Consider the following 17,303-nt stretch of genomic DNA (forward strand, 5'->3'; position numbering starts at 1 on the left):
GTTGAAGAACATCATTAAAATCCCCAAATAGCAATAACCTCGCTCCCATATTTTGATAAATGTTCCTGACCAGGTCCCAAGTCTCTCTTTTCTGATTTTCATTAGGGAAACCATATACCCCAGCAAAGCACCATGTCTCATCGGAGTCACCATCCCCTTTGTATTCTCCCCCAATATGATTTGAAGAGAAAGACACTATCTGGATGTTTGCCTCCTCCTTCCACAGCAGACAGAGACCACCGGATCTCTCCCTCCCACTTCCAATGCAATCAACAGTCAAGCAATGTTTAAAATTCAGTCTATTTAGAATCCTCTGCATCTCTACATCCTTTAGCCTTGTTTCCATAAGGAAAGCCAAGGAGGGGTTTTCAGTGCGGAGAAGCCGCACCAGAGCACGAACTGCACGGGGGTTCCCCAGACCCCTGCAGTTCCAACTCAACAGATTCATTGTTGTAGGCGGTGTTGGGTATCCAACACCACCTCTGGTAACAAGTTTGTGGTTTCCGGGGCAGCCTCTTCCTGTCTTCTCTTCTTTTCGCCACTCATACAGTCTTCAATAGTACCTTCAGTTATCATGACATCGACAAGTTGTCTCTTCGAACTTTCAATTGCCTTCTCCTTCTGCTTATTACTCATATGTTTCTTGGTGCTCTTCCTTCGTATCCATTTTCTCCTTTGTGGTTCTGATGGTTTTGGGTGTTCGCCTCCTTTCTTCACATCGGTGTTGATCGCCACCGCACCAAAGGATTCTGCTACCACCTCAATGTCCAAGTTTTTCCCACCTTGAGGTGTTATATTATTTCCTTCCGCTCCTGTTTCCTCTTCCAAGCTCTTTTTCTGCTGAACTTCTGCTTCTGCTTCCGCCCCATTGGCAATTTCTTTTGGGCTACATCTACTTTGACTAGTAGAAGATGGGAAGAGAGATCTGCTACAAGTTCCAGAACTCGAATCCCTCTTCCTTTGGTCTTCAGTCATCTTTGGAAGTGGAGAGGCCCTCAGCCACTGACCATACGACAAGTCCTGTTCGTCAAGCTCTTCAAAACCTTCCTCTGTGAGTTCCTCTAATGACTCGCAGTCTTTAAGCTGGTGTCCAAGTCTTCCACACATGAAACAAAAGGTTGGTAACCTCTCATATTTGAAATGAACTCTCTTGTCTTTTTCCTTGAACTTAACCACCGTGCCTCTCTTTAGGGGGTTCTTCAGATCTATTGTCACCTTGATTCGAAGAAAACGCCCCGTCCTACAGGTTTCCCGACCATCCATTTCTTCGAAAACCCCAATAATGTTACCTATTTTCCGCGCCATGGTTTCAGAACGAAGCATCAGAGGGAGTTCATAGATTCGTACCCAAAAAGATCCGTAATGCATCTTGAGCTCAGAGGGTTGTTCCTCCCCGGAGATTCGGTTTAACACAAGTAGGGATCTATCAAAACTCCATGGACCATTCCTCAATATTGTATCTAAATCTCTTTTCGTTGTAAACTTGAAGAGAAATAGATTTTTGCTGAGATCTTGTATGTCTACTGGATTTTTTAGCTTCCACGCATTCAGCATTGTACTCTTGAAAGCTCTTGCATTGAAGTTACTATCAGTCCACAACCTCCCTGCCAAAGTGCGTTGAAACGATTCCTCCTCACAGATTTCATCTTCCGCCGCTATCACCCCTTCTTCCTCCTCCTTCGAAAAAGGAATATCCTTCCACTTTTCCATCAGATCTCGATACCACCCCTGTTGGAGGAGATTTGGAGATACAACCAAAGAAAGAAGCAAGCATCCACCGTAAAGAGGGGATGGAAAGAAAAGAAAAGAACCCCAACAATGGGGAGAAGAACCAGAGACTAACTGGGATCTGAAACGCCGCCTCAAACCCTAGGGAGAAAGGAGGGTGGAGAACACGGTAAGTTTTTTAGAGAGAGAAAGAGTGACTTCTCTCTAGAAAAAACGCGTGGAGAGAGAGAACTGGTTCATTACTGTCTTTAGTGGTTCGCTAGGTACGTTAGTTTTTGCGAATTTTGTAAGAATTTTCGCGAACCGGTTCATAAAAGTACCGCGAACCGTTAGGTGAGGTAGCGAATTATGTGACTATGATTATAACATTTTTCTCCATTCTCTCAAATTTTGATTCATGCAAAAGAAGCATGGACTGAGCTTCAATTACTGGACATATTTATTGTAGCACAATATTGAATTACAGAAGTAAGTGCATTATACATTAGGGTAGGCCAGCAAGAATATCTTCTAATTGATCTCGACGTGAGATCGAATCATCAATAGAATAAAAAATATCAATAATTCTATGAATGCGAGAATTAACATCAAATCGCAGATCAAATCATCAATAGAATAAAAAATATCAATAATTCTTTGAATGCGAGAATTGACATCAAATCGCAGTCGATGCAAAGAAGTATCTGTGAATTTCATTCTAAACTTGATGCAAATGAACACAACAAACAACATGAGGAAACACTACATCAGATAGCGTGGTGAGGAGCCACTTAAAGAGAGGAAAATTTTGTGGCTCCCACGTAAAATATGTTGAAGCACTACGTCGTCAGATAGCATGGCGAGGAGCCACATGAAAAGAAGAAAATCTTGTTGCTTCCTCGTAAAATATGTTGAATTCTCTATATCAATGTTGCGATCTTCTGTAAAAGTTTAGATCTTTTATAATTATGAATTTTTTATAGCTTAATTACACTTTTAATTCTAGTTTATCTCATTAAATTTTGATGCTCACATTTTTAATTTCATAACTTTAGCCACTTAATTTAAAAAATTTCTATAATTGAATTCTATTAAATTCTTATGACGAATTTTGTTAACATAACATTAAATACTCAATACTTTTAATATAATTTGCTATTATGTTTATAATTAAAAAATATTTATTCATCTTATTCTTTGGAATTCATCTTCTCTTAATGTAAAAAAAATTGATACTCAACCTGTATATCAAAAAATTTGTTCTCCTCACCCTAGCCGTCATCACTTTTCTTCTTCTTCTGTATCCCTTAGAGAGGGGTGATTTAGGATCGATTTTGATTCAAAATCACCCCTCCAAATCATTCTTGTTTCTCTATTAGTTAAATAAGTGATTTTCACACATATTGTGTTTTTTTTTTGTGATTTCGTCATTTTAGTGTGTCGTTGTTTGTTTTGATTTCCCGTCTTTGTGCCGTGTATTTTGTTTTTCTGTCTTTGTGCGCAGTGTTCATTTGTTTCAGGTTGACAAATGAGTTTCGATCTAATGCAGATCATATCTATGACTTTGGTGCCATTAACGCTACAGATCTGGATACATGAATATTTCAGAAATTTCAATATAGTCATAGTTATATTCGTAGGCATATGCAATTTGCCGTTTTATGCTATTAACATGGATGCTGTGAGTTTGTTTGCAGATTCATCCTTTTTGTTTTTGGCGATTCTTAATTTGTATTGCAACAATGTACTCTATCGATTGGAATGAATGAATATTTTATTTAGTAAAAAAAAAAAACTTCTCTTAATGTAATTTAATGTCTAATCTGAGGTTCCTTTTATGTTTTTCTGGAAATTTTCTCAGAAATGACATAGGTGAGGTTTAGTTATTGGTGATTTCTTTCTGCAAAATGACACAAGTGTTTTTATTTGAAAATGTCCTTACAATACATTTATTTTATCAGGACAGATAACACATGAGAATAGAAGACACCTATATGTGTTCTCAGGACACCAACTCCTTTGCCACTCTAATATGTGAGACAGAAACTTATTCGTCTTGCACAAAAGCATTGCCTGGAATGCAGAGTTATACTATCTCGATAACAGCTCGACCGACGATTTTTCCTTCGTTGAGATCCTTGAATGCTTTGCCAGACTCCTCAAAAGTGTATTTTTTTGTAACAGCATGGCCAAGGTCAAAGATACCTGTTTCTGCTAATCTAATTAACTTTGGAAGATCTTGTCTAGCCCTGCCTCCATAGGAGCCAATAACTTTTATCTGTTCAAATACAAATTTAATATGCTTAGATGAAAACACATCCACTACCGTACAAATAGACAAAACCAGAACTCGAACTCACCTTTCTGCGAACAAGTCTATTTATATCCACCTCTCCTAAAGAACCAGCTTTGGCCAGTCCAATCATCACTGCTTTTCCTCCATCCTTCACACTTTGTGTGCACTGAGCAAATGTCTGTGGTAATCCCAAGGCTTCAACAGCAACATCAACGCCTTTTCCACCAGTAATTTCCTGTGTCAGATTTGAGCAAACAGTTGAATAAATGGTTTTCGATTGGTGCCATAGTCCATAGTCCTCCTGCACAGCTGAAAGAAACAATGAAATGAAAGAGAAAAGCATTTACAAGTATCTTTTCAATGGGATCTTCCTTTGCCGAATTTATAGTGTGAGTAGCACCGAGTGTCTTTGCTTTCTCTAGCTTGTTATCCTGAACATCAACAGCAATTATATCCGAGGCACCGAATGCTCTAGCTATCTGCAAACAGCTGGAATCGATGATAAAGTTAAAGGGGAAAATAAGTGTGTTTGACTAGAGCCTATTGCTCAGATAAATGACATGATCAAAATAGGATAATAACTGATTCCCACAGGGAAGTCTCACATATTCTATAATTCCCCAAGCTCTTTTTTCATCAAGGGGATATCAACAATTTACATAGTGGCTACCATATGTAAAATATCAGAATTGACTTAATTACCTAGAACCAACACCCCCAGTTCCAATAACAGCAACAGAATCACCCGGACGCACTTCAGCCGCATGAGCCATAGCACCATAAGCAGTAAAAACAGCACATCCTAAAATTGCAGACTCGGTATATGGCATTGAGCTTGGTAATACAGCCAATGCATTTGCTGGCACAACACAGTATTCAGCAAGCCCTCCCATACTATACATGAATACCGGTTTTCCTATAAATTTGTTAATTATTTTCAGTATTCCAAATCCAATAATGAAGAATAATCTTAGGGATAAATACACTTGAAATTTGTATCAGCTGAAAGATGATTTGTGTGCTTTATGATCAGTAATATGTGTATCAAGTAACAAGTAGTCTAGGTGTCTTTGGTGGTGGTGCTTGTAGTTGGCCAAAAAAAGGAAACAGATAAAGAAAAAAAAAAGTTAAATCTATAAACAGTCATTGTAAGGCTTGAAATTATAGGTAAACTAACACTAACCACTACTTCGAAGAAATAGTCGAGTTTCACCATCGTAGAGGGTTCCTTTAGCCCGGTTATAAGCAAAGAAAGCTTCACACAGATCATCATGGCCCTGCATACCACTTGGAGACAACATCAACAACAAAACCATAATTCAGTTGACATATAGTGTCATGAATATTAATACAATGTTACCTTTGAACAATAAGAGCAGTTGCCACAAGGCATGATGAAGGCCCCAACAACCCGAGATCCAACCGGAAGCCTGAAATGAATACAAAAAATCCATGAAGCACAAACACCAGTAATAATTTGAAAAAATGAATAAATTAAATAAACACAAGTGTTGGTGTCAGTTTGGTACACGCTGATACTAATACACTTGTCCTTTTTTTCAGAGGTGTTGGTGCTACTGAGAAAAAAACACAACTCGCCATCTAGAGCAATCATTTTTTCATCAAAAGCAAAACTCATCATAGCATTATCCCACAAAAATGTGATATTTTGACAGTGTTTAATCCTATGAAGAAAAAAAAATTAACCTTTCTATGGTTTTGGAATCGGTGTTTTGTCCATGTTCAACAACTTCCCCAGTAATCTCATGCCCTACAACACAAGGACTTGTAAATGGAATTTCACCTTTCATGACATGAAGATCAGAGTGGCACACTCCACATGCTGCATTCAAAAATCACAACTTCAGACAATCAGATCCAACAATAACAATAACAGTGATGATCATAGATAATAATAATAATAAAAGATATGAAATCAGAATCAGAATCATATGATCCTTAATTTCTATATTTAAAATTGAATAGAATCAATCAAATTACCTTTGGTTTTGATGAGAAGTTCACCGGCTTTAGGGCGAGGAATGTGAAACTCTTCAATGGTGAGAGGTTTGTTAGGTTCCCAATAAACAGCTCCACGCATATAAGACGGCAATCCACCACCACCACCGCCGGCAACGGATTCTGAGTGAAAGGAAACGGTGCTGGAAGGTTCAACGTTGAATAAGTGGTTATTATTGAAAAGCGAAGAAGATAAAAGCGGAAACTTTTTCAAGTTTTGGGTGATGTTTCTACGAACTATTGTTGATGCCATTTCTGAATCTCTGAAAATTCAACTGAATCGCTGAGATGAAAATGAATAACAAAAACAAAATGGATAGTGGAATATGTTGGTATAATAATTATTTATTGGAAAACATAGGGAGATAAGTACGCAGGTATGACTATGATCCGGATATGTTTCTTTTTATATTATAAGAAGAAGAAAAATAAAAGTTGTAGTTATACCAAATCAATCATTAATAGCCTGCAAAGGTCCACATCCAAACGACATGTAATTGGATTTGAATGACATGTAATTGGATTTGAATGACATGTAGTCACTTCTTCTTGCTGCTGAGGTCGATTTCCTAAGTAGTAGAGATTATTTAGTTAGGATTTGATGAAGGTGTGACTACTAATGATGGTGAAGGAAGTTCTGACTATAAATTTTGAAACAATCTTTAGCTTTAATCTATCAATGGAGTGTTCAAGGAAGTGATGATAAGTGTGAGGGTTAAGTTAAAATTGTGTGTAGTTAAGATTGATCTTTAGTCCGCCTTTACATTAAAGTTTTAGGGTTTAAAAGACTTGAGAATTTTATGTTCAGCTATAGTTATTTCATATGATGGATGTCAGAAGATACTTGGAGTATGATTTGACTCTGTTCCTACTTTTTCCTAACTCTGATCATATGTACTTTTAGGGCAAATCTATCTCAAGGTTTTGAAATACTAGAACCTTTTTGGTGGACGTCTCCTTCATGGGGGCCAGTGTTAGAACATCCATATGTCTGCACGATCCAACGCCTTTTGAGTGTTTGGTAAACCTTGATCTTCTAAGATGTTAGGACATGACCATTCTAAAGACTCGAGGTCATTAGATCATCCTTCAAGTGAAAGTGTTTCCAACGATCTCTTAGGGTTGTTGGATAGATCTGGTGATTAAAACAACTAGTCCACTACCAGATGTTGTATATAATGAGAGATGACTGAGTTGAGCCTTGACCTAGACGGAAACAAGAGCCTCTAGGACAGGGTAAGTGGAGTTGATTTGTGGTTTTTTCAGTGCTCTTTGAGTATGGGGGCTTCCTTTACGGACGTGGGTGCGAACGTGACCCCTTTATGTAAAGTTTTAACGATGGTTTGATCCTTAAGTTGGAAGCGTGGATGAAAAGTAAATTGTGGACTCATTGATGTTTATTTTGAACATCTTATAACATACTCGACCTGACATGGTTGAAAGATGAAAGGTTGGCGTATTGTAATCCCTCATGTTACGTGAAAATCGCTATCTTAAGTGTTAAATTATTGGTTGTTGACTATATCGACGACTGTAGAGGGAGTTGTGTTTGAGTAACCTTTTGTTTTTACTAAGAGTTCGACGAGGTCATCGTTTCCAGTCTTCTAAAAATTCTTCCTTTTGAAACTAATGAGTCCAGATGTAACTTAAAGGGTAAAAATACGAGTTTGAAAACTTTTGGGGTTGCGTTTTCTTATTGTTTAATAATGAGGTGTCCTAGTAAGTTACCCTCGACTCTTGGCATTTCTTTATATCTCCATGTAGCTAGTAACCCTGGGCCTATAGGTCATAAGTTTAAGGACACATTATTTCTTAAAGAAATGAGGTGTGAAAATTACATCGTGGAGAGTGATGCTTCTAGTATCGCTATATGGCGTTTCTTCATGGGGTCTCCGCAAATTTTCAAGGGTCATTCGCTCCAGTCATCGGATATGGTCCTATGAATTTGTTGCCAATTAGATTTGATTCGTTGACCTTCTTTCACGTGACCTGTTGGGTTTTATGAAAGGGGTTTTTCGCTTTTGTTTCCATATTTACTTTCTCAACTTTCCTAACCTTTAAATATTTGTAACTTCTTTGATCTCCAAATAACTCTTCAGATGATTTTGTTCCCCCCTCGTTGAGTAATGGCGCCTCCGTATTTGGCGACAATGTTAATGTTGCAGGTGGAGGAAAACCCCTCTAGTGGTAATGCTCTTGGTATTTCCTCCTTGCCTCTTTTTTAATTTTTCACTCTCAAAAGAGAACTCTTAAGTGAAACATTTTCAGGAGAATATCCCTTTATAAAATATCCCATTGAACATACCCATATCTGTAATAAGCCTAATAAACACAACAATAAATTAATTCTTGCCAACAAAAAATATACTTTATTCGTACGAAATAAAAAATCCTATTTAATGTTTTCATCCAACAATAAAAAAATAAAAAAATACTTTATTTTATTTTTATAACTTGTGTTTGGAACAAAAGTTGTTTCATGATTTAAAAAAAACAAAATTTAAGATTTTGTTTGTTCATTCCATATGATTTTGCTTAATCCCATAATTAGTTTTAACATTAAGCAAAATTAAATAAAAAAGTTATTTCGTCCAATACTTTATTATTTTAACAAATCGAATGCAACCTAAATTACAAAGGTCTTTTAGGGTCCGTTTGTTTTGCCTTTTTTAAAAATGATTTTTATAGTGTTACATAATTTTGTGAAAAAAAATCTTACAAAGAATTGTTTTATAAAAGCTTCGAATGAAATTTTTGTTTGAATAGTTATTCTTAAAATGTGATTTTAGGTATTTCATCTATTTATGAAAAAAATAGATATAAAAAAATCACTTAATTTTGAAACTATTACAAATAAATTTTCACGAAAATCATTTTTGAAATACATTTTTTTTAAAATGGTGATTTTGAATAAGTTTTGATCTTCAATAATGTATATTTATGTTATAGAATGTCAAAATTAGTGTTTCATTTTAGAAAAAATAAATATAAAAAAATTTATAATATTTTAAAAAATGGTTTTTGAAAACTTTCTCTCTTGCGCTAAAAATTTGGTAGATCAATAAAAAAAAAAGCATTTTTGTTGGAACTTTTAAAAATTCAGGTAAAACTAACACTAATAAATTCGATATGTTTTATAATTTTTTAGATTTTTCAAAAATCCGATAGTTTGTATCCAATAGACCAATTAAAATGAAGTAACATTATCCGATTTTTTAATTTTTTCTTAGATTTTTCAAAATTTTAAAAAAATCGGTATAAAATTATAATTTGTGTTTAAAAAAATTTATGACTCTGTTTGGCATGTCCTTTTTTGAGTTTATAACTTAAACTACTTTTGGTCCTATTTATAAGAGAAAATTAACTTTTTCGATTTATTGAATAATTAATGTATCTAAATTGTATTATGGATCAAATACATTAATTATTCAATAAATCTAAAAAGTTAACTTTCCCTTATATATAATACTAGAGGGAGTAGCTTATAAGCTCATACAAGAATAAAAGACCTGTTTGGTAACGATATTTTAATCACGGGCTAATAGCTTATTTCACTAGCTTATAGTTTATTTTTCAGACGTTATTTCAAATAGCATTTTAGGGCTTTGGCTAATATGCATAAGGATTTTCCTTATGCACCATGCATAAGCCTACATAAGCCATTGGATCATGTTTTTAATCCAGTATTGAGTATTGAGTATTGATATTGAGTATTGACTATTCAGTATTGAGTGGTGAGTTTTGAGTATTGAGTAATAACAATTGATATTTAGAATTTGATCCAATGATCCAAGGGTCTATAATAATCTATGCACGGTGCATAGATTTTTATCTATGCACGGTAACTGCACCCGCATTTTAGCTTATAGCTTATCATTTTCCTTCCATTTTTATCCTTATTATTTTAACTAAAATCCACTTTTATCCTCTCTAATTTATTTTAATTTAAAATAAAACAATTACATATTAAATATCCTTTATGTCATTTTAATTATTCAACTAGTTGAACCGCTAATTTTGCGAACACTTCAATTAGCTTATCACTTATAAGTCATCAGTCATTTGCCATAAGTTATAAGCTATCAGCCATCAGCCATCAGCCATCAACTAACTTATTAGTCAACCGCTATTTTTATCAAACATAGCCATATATCAGATATTTGAAAAATCATATATAAAAATATATTAATTTATACCGAATTTTTGAAAAAATTGGTTTAAAAACATTGATTTTAAAACAAATTATGATTTTAAAATCAACTAACATTGATTTTTGAAAAAATCTATGCTTATATATATTTTTTAAAAATTTGATAAATATTAAAAAAAAAGTGAAAAATTAAAAAAATTCAAAATTCAATTTTTTAAATTTGGCATATTAATAAAAAATTCCGAAAAAACCATCAATTATGTTTAGAAGTTAATTTTTTTATTTGAAATATTTTAATAAAATTGTACTCCCACCGACCTGAATTATAAGCAAATATTCTCTTTTTAGGTTCATTGAGTAATGAATGTATCTGGTCAATATAAAAGACCAGATACATTCATTTTTCAATGAAACTAAAAAGGGAATATTTACTTATAATAAAGGCCAGAGGGAGTACATCGTAAACTCGTAGTGATGCTAAGACAAAATCTTTTGCTTGTTAAAACTAAACTATGGTTCTGTTTGGTAAAACTAGCTGGTAGCTGACAGCTGATATCTGGTAGCTGATAGCTTATGACTGATAGCTGATAAGCTAACATGAGTGTTTGGTAAGTTAGCTGATAGATACAAAATGACATAAAATATCATTTTAATTAATAAGGGTAATAATATTTTGTTAAAATAGTAAGGGTATAAATGGAAAAAAAAACACAAGCTAAAAGTTACATTTTCAATAGCTATTTCAAATAGCTTTTGAAAAAAAAGTTAAAAACAAGTAAAAAAGTTACAAACTAAAAGATAAAATAGCGTTACCAAACATAATTTTTTCATTAATATGAGCTGAAAAGCTAAAATCAAAACACACCCTATGTAAGCGAGTCCACAACAGCGGGTTACATTACAGAGCAGACCGGTTCAATCTACTTCTAAGCCGGTTTTATAACGTAAGCACCGGTTTATATTTAATTTCGATCCAACCACTTGCTACCCCTTTCATAAAACATAAAACCCGGTGGGTCGAAACCGGGTGAGTCTGATACGAGAAACTCAATTAGGTTGCAGTCGCCCCACATTCCACACTTTTTGAATTCCCACATACTCTTTCGACCAAGAGTAACAACCCGTCTTGAAATTCCTCGGAGAGAGCAATGGCTTCATCCCCTCCACTGGAAATTTACATACCAGAGCAATGGTCCAATGCTGCAAACTCCATTAAATCCGCTTCAACGCCTCCTATCACACTCATATGCGGACCCAAAAACTGTGGCAAAACAACCTTCTCCCGCTACCTTCTTAATGTCCTATTGACCAGATATAAGAGAGTAGCTTACCTTGATACTGATGTTGGCCAACCTGAGTTTACTCCTCCTGCTTTTGTTTCCCTAACCATTGTTAATAAAATCACTCCAGGTAGGGTTCCTTGCTATTCAATACCTAATCTTAATTCATTGATTTTATATTAAGGACTTGTTTGGATTGTCTTATTAGCTTATACACATGTTTATTATAGCTTTTATAAAAGCAATTTAATTTATACAAGTATATACTAAATGGTATTGTTATTGGATATTGACTGAAAATTTTCAATTTTTTAACTGTTTTAGATTTGGCGGTTCCATACCTGAAAACACCAGAGAGGTATGAACTATGAAGTGCTATCTTAGCTCAATAATTCGTGAACTGAATCTGTAATTTTGGTTTTTTATATTTTTTTATGTTGCTTTGAATTTGAAATTTTTGACATGGTTGCTACTTGTTGAGCTGTGAAATGCCAGTAAAGTTAGGCATGTTGTGTTATTTACTTGTTAGTTAGGTTAAGAATTAAGATTGTTGGAATGATTACTACTGGGGTGTATCATATCACATTCACATGCTTTCCTGATTACTCCGAACTTCCGAAGGCAAAGGCTTGTGATATGTGTTTATAAACGGAAGAAGTATTATGTAGGAGGTCTAGGGTCCAATTCCTGTTACTTGTCTTTAAGAATGTTTGTTTTTCAGATTAAGTAGAACGGTCAAAACATTAAATGTATGTTTGGCAACGTGGCGAGTCACTACAAACTCACGTTTAGAGCTTTTTACTCCGTGGTTTTCTGAATCTGGGAATGCTAGCTTCTATCTACCGCGGTGTGACTGAAACTTTTGCCTAATTCCAAACATAGGCTAAATAGCTGAATGTTGAGAATATTATATATTGTGATTTTTTCCATGTGATCTTCTGTACATTGTTATTACATTTCTTGAAGATGCTGTAAGACTCAAATGTCCTAGTTCATTTCGTTGTTATGATTTTTTTTATAAACCGTGAAGTGAGGTGGATGATGCTTATTATTGTTTATAGGATATGTTGGATTCTGTTAAGTGTCTACCATTTCATGTCTTATTTAAATGAACATGTTTACGTGTTATGGAGTTGCTTGATTCATTTTCTGTCGTTTATTTCGTAACAGATCCCTTTTCTTTGGTGATGTTTCTTCTAAGCGAGATCCGTTAACATACTTAAATTACGTATGCTCCATTTATGATTATTATCAAAAGGAGTGTCGCACATTTTATAAGGGAGAAAAATCTTCTAGGATTCAAATGCCTCTTGTAGTGAATACTCCTGGTTGGGTTAAAGGTAAGCTCTTTTCCTTTCAGTTATTAATCGGACATTTTATATTTTTACTGCACAAATATTGCTGCTTTCCCGGGCTACTAGCAATATATCAATTATTATGCTCAGTACTCATTCAGTGGATTTTGTCTTGCATTTCAGGTGTTGGTTATGACGTTTTAGTGGACATGTTAAAATATATTAGTCCCACCCATATAGTTAAGATTGGTATATCCACTGAAAATAAGAATTTACCTGTCGGAAAATTTTGGTTAGATGGGGAACATGATGGAGCAAATACATTGATCGAGATAAATTCTGCTCGTCAGGACTCATTAAATAGATCGTAAGCCCAAATCTCATAAGTTAGCATTTTCAGCAGCTACTGTGGGACTTTTAAAAAAAAATTTAGATACGAATTATTATAGAATAATAAAATATTCCTATTTGTTTCCCCAGGGTGCTTGTTCAGAAGGATGCTAGCCTTTTGCGTGATTTACGAATAATGGCTTATTTCAGACGATGCTTTCCCAGTGATTCAGATATTTCAACAATCAAGGAACTTGCCCATTCCTTGACCTCTCACTGTCCTTATCAAGTTCCCATTGCCAGCATAAAGATTCGACATGTTCATCGAGAGGTTAGTTCTAATGTTACTTATAGTCTCCTGATTATTTCTTATGACACTAGGTAAAAATAAAGTTGACGCTTGTGACTTGATGGTCGCACTTTATCTGTTTAAACAGTTCTTAACTCAAAAGTTCTCAAAAGTTCTGTGTCAAATTATAACCCTTCCTAAGCTCCACAGCTGAGTTTTGTTATCGAGTTACCCTTTATATGCTTGGTTTTGTAGGCATTTCATCCACTTTGAATTTCAAATTTTTTATAAAAAATTTAAATATTGAATATATTACGGTTTTCAATAGAATATTGAATATATAAATTTCAACAATATTTATTTGTTTTTATAGAAAGGTGATCAAAACATTTTATTTGACCTATGAATATCTTTTGTAGGTGCCAAGCTCTGAAATATTCTACAGCCTGAATGCTAGTATTGTTGGCTTAGCAGTTGAATCTGAAGGACCCGAAAATTCACCCTGGTGCCTCGGTCTTGGTTAGTAACTTGGCTGTCTTCCAAAATGTCTCGTCATATGTTATTCTAAAATAAATGTTGATTTCTCAAAAGTTTAAAAGAATAGGAGTTTTCTTTATTCATCCAAAACAGAACACCAATGGGTGAAAGAGTTTAGGGTTTAGGGATTCCATGATGTTTGGAATTCCCTAAGTGACTAACTAATACTCCATACAGATTTAACTCCATGAATAAAGTCTTCATCAGTTACAAAATAAAGGATATAAGTTTTAGGTACAGTACAGACTGTATGTTACAGAAACAAGCATTCAAATGCTCTCCCTCAAGCTGATGAATAAGTATTTATCATTCCAAGCTTGTATACAATATTCTAGAACATGATACTGCTTGGTCCTTTAGGTACTTTAGCAAGTTGACCCTGTGTATTGACATAGGGAGTACAAAGCAGTTCACATTCCAACTTTTCTCTTATATATGTGAGAGCTCAAGGCAAACCAAAAACAACAATCAAGCCTTATCCCATTAAGTGGGGTTAGTTACATGATCAAATTCTGCCATAGTGCTCTGTCCAATATTATATTTCTATCCAATTCGTTAATCTCGAGAACTTCTTTAATACTAGTTTCTTCTGATCTAATCTCCTAACAACAAAACCTACAAATTTTCTCTCTAGATGCCCAAACCACTCAAATTTATTTTCCTTCATCTTTTCTGCTACACTCCAACACACTCTAATATCATAATTTCTAATTTTATCCCGTCTAGTTTGACCACGCATCCAACACAACATCCTTATCTCTGCACTTTATTCACATGTTGATTCTTAACGGTCCAAATTCTGTCTCGTAGAACATGGCTAATCTCACCGTTGTCCGATAAAATTTTCTCTCCAGTTTGAACAGTATTTGTGTCACATAAAATCTCTGAGACCCTCCCCCATTTCAGCCACTCATGTTGAATTCGATGGTTTACCTCCCCTTTTATTTCTTCATTATTTTGGATTACTGATACAAGATATTTCTTCATTATTTTTTAGACCCCCTTTCTGACTTGTGATTGTGTCTAAAAGGATATAATTATATGAATACATTTTGTATCTGTTACAAATAAAAATTCTAACATTATTTACCAAAATAATAATAATAATAATAATCATTCTGACATCATTTTACTAATCCCATGGCAATAGTGTTGTGAACTCGTTGAAGCTACCCCCTATGATGCAACTTTCATGTCTAAAAGGCTTAAATGCCTTGTAAAAAAACTGACATTTGGATTCTAATGAAAATTTAAACAATTTTTTGCAATATCTTAAGTTCTAACATATCTAAAGGGATAGCTTTATAAAGTATCAAACATCCACAAATACAAAAAACTAAAGAATAAAGAATTCATATTCCTTTAGCCTTCTGATTTTTTAATGACAAGTACATAGATCATACAACCATCGGATCTTCTAGTTATGCATTTGGGTAATTGTAAGCATCATTACTGTTAAGCCAACTTAATTTCTTGTGATTCAGGCATCGTGAGGGGTATTGACACAGTCAAAGGTATGCTCTATGTGATAACACCGGTGCCAGTTGATTCTTTGAAAAAAGTCAACCTCTTGCTACAGGGTTATATCCAAATTCCTACATGTTTATTGCAGGTAAGAAGTTGTTATGTTACTAATTCCTTCTTCTCAACATTTACATGTAGAAACAATAACGAATGCATGCATGTAAAAAAACTTTTTTTTTTCAGGTCCAGGGATGCATATCACCGTACATGTCGACGAATGTATTGACTGCAAGCTAGTTATTTTTTCATGAGTTAACAAAGAGAACACCATTACATTAACAACTTAAAACAGGATAGTACCCAATTCTTTAATATTATTATTTTATTATTATTATTAGTAGGGAAGCTAATGAGTGCTATGGGACACTTGTAAAGAGTTTAAAAATGAAAATGAATGTTTGGTTAGAAATACTTGGATTCAATGGATTAGAAATTGAGATGATTGACTTTTTAAGGAATAAAAATATATATATATATATATATATATATATATATATATATATATATATATATATATATATATATATATATATATATATATATATATATATATATATATATATATATATATATATATATATATATATATATATATATATTTTAAAATTTTGATAATGCAGCTTCAAACTTCCCTTACTTTGGTTCTTGTGATCTATTTTTCGATTCTCTTTTCTTCACTGTGACCTCCACCATGACCTCCATGATGTTTGAGTACTCCATGATGTTTGAGTACTTTAGAGTTGTCTTAGAATGAATTGAGGGGAGTTCAAATTTCCAGCATAACATTGGTTTCGAATTTAATACATGAAGATCTAGAGATTTTACAACGGGTTATCTCCAACCTAAAAGAAAGCTTTTATCTAACATGAGTTAACGAATTGATTAGAAATTTTATAAGTTAATTTCAATAATCAAACATAACTTTTCCACATTAAATTCTAGAACCAAACAAATTTTAAGAATGGTTAAATCTCAATAATCAAATTCGATTTTCCAAGAATATCACTTCTTGATAGTAGTAACAATAGCACGACACCAATACAAATTCTTCTTCACAAATAGTTTTCATTCATAATGCAAACTTTTCTTCAGCTTCATGTGAATCATTCTTGCTAGCATTACATTTACGAGCAAAATATCCAAGATTTTGGCAATTGTAGCATTGTACATTATTCTTGTAATTTTTCCTTCTTTCCCATCTTTCTCTATTATTGTCATCTTTGTAATTGTTTAATCCACCACCTCTGTTGCTACTACTTTCAGTCTTTTGAAATGTTGAAATGTTGAATTGTTGAAGTTTTGGAAGCCTCCCTTCCACCATTGTTGTGATACTTTCCTCTACCTCTATTCACGGGTCTGCAAAATAATTTCAACATTTGCTTTGTCAACATTTCTCTCATCCATTTTCTGCTCATGAGCCTCAAGAGAACTTTACAACTCTTATTATATGATGGTTGAAAGATCTTTGGACTCTTGAATAGCAACCACTACGTTATCGAATCTTGATGTTAACGATCTCAAGATTTTACTAACCACATATTGCTAAATGATTGTCTCTCCACAAACTTTCACTTGATTCGCCAATCTTGTGATTTTTGTAGTAAATTCACTTGTGATTTCCTTCTCTTCCATATGAATTAATTTCAGATGCCTCTTGTGAGTTTGTAACCTCAACATCCTTACCTTATCAACTCCTGCATAAATTTTCTCCAAATTTCTCAAGCTTCATTTGAGGATGTGCAGTCACCAACTTTCTCAAAGTTATTAGCATCAATACTTCAATGAATGAGATACACAACTTTGAAATCTTTCGTCTTCTCTTCCTTGTGCGCAATTCTTTGTATGGTCGTTACACCTTCTACAAGTGGATTAACAC

General features: G+C 34.0%; 3 protein-coding genes across 3 annotated transcripts; 1 reads left to right on the forward strand and 2 right to left on the reverse strand.

Moving 5' to 3' along the window:
* Window positions 1-444: 444 nt before the first annotated feature.
* Window positions 445-1,710, reverse strand: LOC131605657 (uncharacterized). Its single transcript, XM_058877990.1, has one exon. It carries the CDS (start codon window positions 1,708-1,710, stop codon window positions 445-447), a length of 1,266 nt encoding a protein of 421 aa, XP_058733973.1.
* A 1,875-nt stretch (window positions 1,711-3,585) lies between these two features.
* On the reverse strand, window positions 3,586-6,415 carry LOC131602928 (uncharacterized). Its single transcript, XM_058875154.1, has 8 exons — window positions 6,005-6,415; window positions 5,711-5,846; window positions 5,364-5,433; window positions 5,187-5,280; window positions 4,706-4,919; window positions 4,351-4,492; window positions 4,068-4,238; window positions 3,586-3,985 (listed from the first exon to the last, which is right to left on the reverse strand). Exons 1-8 carry the CDS (start codon window positions 6,273-6,275, stop codon window positions 3,794-3,796), a joined length of 1,290 nt encoding a protein of 429 aa, XP_058731137.1. The 5' UTR covers window positions 6,276-6,415; the 3' UTR covers window positions 3,586-3,793.
* A 4,777-nt stretch (window positions 6,416-11,192) lies between these two features.
* LOC131602929 (polynucleotide 5'-hydroxyl-kinase NOL9) lies at window positions 11,193-15,876 on the forward strand. The gene is made up of 8 exons (XM_058875155.1): window positions 11,193-11,582; window positions 11,777-11,810; window positions 12,623-12,792; window positions 12,931-13,114; window positions 13,228-13,408; window positions 13,786-13,885; window positions 15,388-15,515; window positions 15,611-15,876. The coding sequence occupies exons 1-8, from the start codon at window positions 11,321-11,323 to the stop codon at window positions 15,662-15,664; spliced, it is 1,113 nt and encodes a 370-aa protein (XP_058731138.1). The 5' UTR covers window positions 11,193-11,320; the 3' UTR covers window positions 15,665-15,876.
* Window positions 15,877-17,303: the final 1,427 nt, after the last annotated feature.

This window comes from Vicia villosa, linkage group LG5, assembly GCF_029867415.1.
Source record: "Vicia villosa cultivar HV-30 ecotype Madison, WI linkage group LG5, Vvil1.0, whole genome shotgun sequence".
Lineage (NCBI taxonomy): Eukaryota > Viridiplantae > Streptophyta > Magnoliopsida > Fabales > Fabaceae > Vicia > Vicia villosa.